This window comes from Octodon degus, unplaced genomic scaffold (assembly GCF_000260255.1).
Source record: "Octodon degus isolate 3935 unplaced genomic scaffold, OctDeg1.0 scaffold00312, whole genome shotgun sequence".
NCBI lineage: Eukaryota > Metazoa > Chordata > Mammalia > Rodentia > Octodontidae > Octodon > Octodon degus.
In genome coordinates this window covers 1,398,654-1,403,945 of record NW_004524888.1, presented here as the reverse complement: position 1 = coordinate 1,403,945, position 5,292 = coordinate 1,398,654, and the positions used below count along the sequence as shown (strand labels likewise).

Here is a 5,292-nt window from a genome sequence, read left to right as displayed (position 1 = left end):
AGCCACCGCCGCTGCCCAGCCGCGGGTGCGTCCGCGAGCGTCGCGATGCAGCGGCCTGGAGAGCCCGGCACTGTGCGTTTTGGCCCGCCTGAGGGCTGTGGCGACCACCGGCCGCACCGCTACCGCAGCTTCATGATCGAGGAGATCCTCACGGAGCCGCCCGGGCCCAAGGGCGCCGCGCCTGCGGCCGCCGCCGCCGCGAGCGAACTGCTTAAGTTCGGCGTGCAGGCGCTGCTGGCGGCGCGGCCCTTCCACAGCCACCTGGGTACGTGTGGCCGCTGCGGGGCTTCGGGACGAGCAGGGCGAGGGTGGGGGACAAGCCGCGCCGAGGGGACGCCGGGAGACCATCCTCTTTCTCCAATGGACCTAAAGCCTAGCCTTGACGGCCTTTGAGCGCGTAGGCCGGGTCCGTCTCTCAGGCTTTTGGAACGGGAAGCAAAGGGCGAAGGCAATCGGCCACGCATAAACCAGGCCTCCTGCCTGCAGGCCAGGCCAGGGAAGGCGTTTGCTCTCTGCTTCGTGGCTGCTCTGCGGCCCCTTTGCCTGTTGGGGGGGGCCTAGCCTGAAATGAGAGTCAGCATCCCCATCACAGGCGCCAAGACCAGTGAGTGGTCTCTTACTAAGGATCTGCGGGACATCGGATGGCGGGTGCTTCAGTTTCCTGCGCAAGGCTGATCAGCAGTGGCCTTCATTCCCCAAGCCCAGGAAGCTGGGACCTCCCGAGCAGAGGCGGCCCAAATCTCTGAATGCTGAGTGTGGACGATGGCTCAAGCCTTCCCAGACCCTTTCTGAGCTTAGTGCACCCCCATGGGTAACAAACCAGTCCTCCTTTGGGGCTGCAGGGCAGACCTGCGGGACCTAGGCAGCAAGAGGCCTGCTGTGTGCCGCAGCTGGCCTTTCCACCTCCAAGTTGGCTGGGCCTCAGCTGGAGCTTTGCTTTTCGTTTCGACCTGGCCGGCCTCTGCCAGATCTTTTTCCTTTGTTGGGTCTGCTCTGTCCTGCTCTGCCCTCCTAGCTCTGCTCTGTTCCCTTGTCTTCCTCCTCTATTCCCCAGGGCTGGTGGGGCCACTTTCTTTTAGTGGGGTCCTCTCCTACCTTTGCCTAAGGATTTCTTGTGCACCCTCCTCCTGACCTTTACCTGGTCCTTGATCCATCCCTTGAGGACCACAACAGGAGTAGGGTTGTCCCAGATTGAGAAGTCCAAGAGGGAATGACACCTTCTGCGGCGAGCTGATGGATCCCAGTCCCACACACCACCTTCTCTGGAACTGGCTAGTGGTGGAGGGCCAGCTTCCTCTAAGTTCATCTAGAACACAGTGTCAGGGCTGCCATTCAGATGGAAGCATCTGCTCTGTCGTTAATAATTCGTTTGAAGCGGGCAAAAGATCGTTTTAGGACTAAAGAACATGTAAACATCCTCATTAGGAAGAACCTGAATGGAGAAAACAAAGGCACAGTTTTCATGTTCGCAGGGTGCTTTGGAATTTCCGGGAAGCCCCAACCCCACCCTCTGGGACACCTCGGCTGCTGCCCGATGAACGGCTGCAGTGTGGAACAAGGAGTAGCAAGTGTGCATGCACACTGCTGCCTCCTGCTTTTTTTCTCTGAATGCGGATTTGGTTGGGTCAGTTGCCCACCTTCCTAACTTGAAGCCCTTTCTTCTTGGTTTTCTTTTTTTTTTTTTTTTTCCTGCGGAATACAATGCTGGATTCTTGGAGCCTCGAACTTGTTCCTGCAGAAGCTCAACGTCTTAGAGGCGACTGGGGCTTGGGGAAGGCCAGGGCGGCACACAGGGCTGAGGAAGACCTTCCTTCCAGACTCCCAGGAAAACAGCCTAGAGGGGGAACATTTCAGGACTTGTTCAACTCCTCCGTGGTGCACCCAGGTGTTGAGGTTTTGCTCTGGGTGGCACTGGCTGATCTCAGGCCTCCAAGGCCTGGCTGCGTGTGGTACTTCGGAGACTGAGGGTCTCAGACTTAAGCTTACCCCACTACCTATCCTCTTATCTCCACAGCAGTGCTGAAGGCCGAGCAAGCAGCAGTATTCAAGTTCCCACTGGCGCCACTTGGTTGTTCTGGGCTGGGCTCGGCGCTGTTGGCTACAGGGCCTGGGCTGCCCGGAGCTGCGGGTGCCGCGCACCTGCCTCTGGAGCTGCAGCTACGAGGGAAGTTGGAGGCTGCGGGGTCTGGGGAGCCGGGCACAAAGGCCAAGAAGGGACGCCGGAGCCGCACGGTGTTCACGGAGTTGCAGCTGATGGGCCTGGAGAAACGCTTCGAGAAGCAAAAGTATCTCTCCACGCCAGACAGGTAGAGCGGGCGACACTGGGCCGGGAGGTGGTGGAAGGGGGCTCCGTGACCGCTGGCCTGCTACGTGTGCGTTCTGCTCTTTTTTTCTAGAATAGATCTCGCTGAGTCCCTTGGCCTGAGCCAGTTGCAGGTGAAGACTTGGTATCAGAATAGGAGGATGAAGTGGAAGAAAATAGTGAGTGTGTGCGGTGGCTCCCTGCGCCCGCAGTTTCCCAGGCGGTTTCCCGTCCATTTCCCAAGAGCTCCAAGAAACGCCAGCTTGGCGCTCTTCCTCCTCCCACCCCTCGCGGTTCCCTTGGCACTTGGGGCTTACGTGGTCCCTCTCGGTTTTTTCTGTCCCTTTGGGTGCCCCAGCATTTCTTCCTGTCCCGATGCACTCTCCCGGGTTTCCCGGCAGCCTGAACTCCTAGCTGGATCTTGCGGCTTCTTTTCTGCTGCAGCACTCCCTCAAATGCCTGCCACTTCCCAAGGGCCGGGAGCCACCTTCAGAGACGGTCCTTCTGCCCAGCTCGGCCCCGGTACCGGGTTCCCTGGGCCTCCTGGCTCACCGCAATACTGGTTGCCCTCAACGCAGGTGCTGCAGGGCGGCGGCCTGGAATCCCCAACCAAGCCCAAGGGGCGGCCCAAGAAGAACTCCATCCCCTCGAGCGAGCAGCTTACGGAGCAAGAGCGCACCAAGGAGGCGGAGAAGCCGGCTGAGGCGCCGGCCGAGCCCAGCGACCCGAGCCGCGAGGACTGAGCTCGGGAGTGGGTGCGAAGCCAGCCTGGGACCCTGCGCCGCGGCCCCTCAGCCCGCGGAGCCCGCGGGAGCCCGCGCGTCGACCCTTCTGCGTCCACGCCGGTTGCCTTCTAAATATTTTATTATTACTCTGAATGCGGACAACTAGGGGCCCAACAGGGAAGGACACAGACTCTGAAGCCAAACCCAGGCGCACCTGGTCCTAACCTGGAAGAGTCTCGAGCTGCACGGCGGAAGTCACAGTCTTTTTCGGAGCTCCGCGGCGCAGCACCCCACATACATGCACGCCCAGTTCCTCGCCCACACCCCCGCCTCGGGCGGCCTCCGGGTCCACGCAGCCAGGCACACATCCGCTTCCGCGCGCAGGCCGGGCACCCAGCGGCCAGAGCAGGCCACCAGCAGGATAACCAGGCTGCTTGGCCCGAAACCCGTCCGATGTCGCAGGGGCTCCTACCCTCCTCTTGCGAAGACGGTGACTTTTTTCCAATAAAATATTTTATGACACAGTTGGGCTTGGTGCGGGGCTTGAAGTAGGCATGAGGTGGAGGACTTGGTCGGGAGGTAAGAAGGATGCTCCCTGTGGCTTCTAAAACAGCCTTTCCTTTGGCTCTGTGGAGGGCAGGACCTAAGCTCAGGAATCACAGTAGCGCTGGGTATGAGGGATCACTGTGAACCCCTTCCTTCCCACCCTCACACTCCAAAGGCTAAGGTTAGAGCAGTCACCTGAATCAGCAAAAGGGCCTAGGACTCCAGCAGCCTGGGTTGTTGGCTTATCTCCTGGGAGGTTGACCGACTTGTGCAGTCCTTGAGTTGGCCCTGCTCAGCCCTTTTAGAGAAGAGTGGGAAGCAGGGTTCAGAAGCAGAGGGGAGCCTCCATGGCAGACCTTGCCCACATGCTCCCCCAATTTTCCCAGAGTCCACAAGTTATTTGTGGGCTAGGCATGGGAGGTAGCACCTGCCCTCACAGAGACAGGACTTCTAGTAGTGAGAGCATCTGACCAGCACAAAGAAAGGGCAGTGAGTTGCCTGAGATCCCAGGGTGAGGCGGTGCATTTGAGCGGTGCAGCTTGGGAACAGGATCCTTGGCAGGGAGGTTTCCATTGGTTCTGCTCTAGACCGGCTCAGAGCTTGCAGGTGGCCTCTGTTCTTGGGCGTTCTACGGTGGATGGGGGTGAATGGCAAGGGTTGGGAATGGAGAGATGTCTACTTTGCTGTCTAAAGCTCAGAAAAGGGACACAGCTAGGTCATGCAAAATTATAAGCAGGACCAGAGTTCACATCCAGGCTGTTCCAGTTCCCAAAATGAGGGACAGTTCCAAACATGCATGCTTCCTCAGCCCAGGCTTCCTGTGATTCTGTAGCAGTGATCTCTATGGCCCCCGCCTATGCTAATGGGGGCTTCCTTTATACATTGTGACAAGGACCTTTTCTAGAAACTGTGGTTGGACTTACCCTCCCCCACACCTCCACTCTCAAGGACAGAGGAATGAAAGATGAAGAGAGCATACTTTTTGAGGGCCACTAGCTGTTCTCTGCCTCTCTGCCTAACAAATCTCTGGAAAACCTTCTCATGCTGGCTCAGGCATCTTAATTCAAGCTTGCATACAAATCCCAGACTCCTCAAGGACCCATGAAAGATGGCTGCCTTGATTGCTAGAAGAAAGAATCTTCAGGGAGGCTGGGAAGATGGCTCAGTAGAATAAGTGCTTGCCTGGCAAGTGCAAGAGTCTGAGTACAAACACATTGTCAGCTCAACCTGGCAAATCTGGTGACTTTCTTATACAGTTCACAGCAGCCAGGTGACTTGGGTAGGGGCAGGTAATTCATCACAGTTCAAAGGCAGCAAAGTTAAAGACCACTTCTGTCACCAGGAGGTCTCCAGAGTGGTCTTTGTCACCCAGAGAATTGTGAAAGGAGGGCAGAAAACAGACTCACAAGCTGCAGTGGCTTCAGAGTGCTCCCATTTTACACTCAAGGCATTTCAACTTTTGTCAAATTAGCTATGTGCATCTAAGGTGTTTTCTGGGACTTCCTCTCACTAGCTGGGACCCAGGGGTGGGGCGGGATAGTGGGACTCTAGTGGCAGAATAAAAGGGCCCAGAAATTTCTGAAAGTACAGCACCCTCTAGGTACAGATGGGGAGTCTTTCTCAGGGACTCTGGTTCCCAGGTCAGCCATAGCTCATTGGGAAACCTCAATGAGCCCCAAAAGAGGGGTCTATTCTGGAGCTTAGTCACTGCCACCAAAC

The 5,292-nt window shown here is 57.4% G+C and overlaps 1 protein-coding gene across 1 annotated transcript; it reads left to right on the top strand.

Annotated features, from left to right (window-relative positions):
- The first annotated feature begins 8 nt into the window (after positions 1–8).
- Barx1 (BARX homeobox 1) lies at positions 9–3,045 on the top strand. The gene is made up of 4 exons (XM_004647564.2): positions 9–265; positions 2,015–2,306; positions 2,397–2,481; positions 2,881–3,045. The coding sequence occupies exons 1-4, from the start codon at positions 46–48 to the stop codon at positions 3,043–3,045; spliced, it is 762 nt and encodes a 253-aa protein (XP_004647621.1). The 5' UTR covers positions 9–45.
- Positions 3,046–5,292: the final 2,247 nt, after the last annotated feature.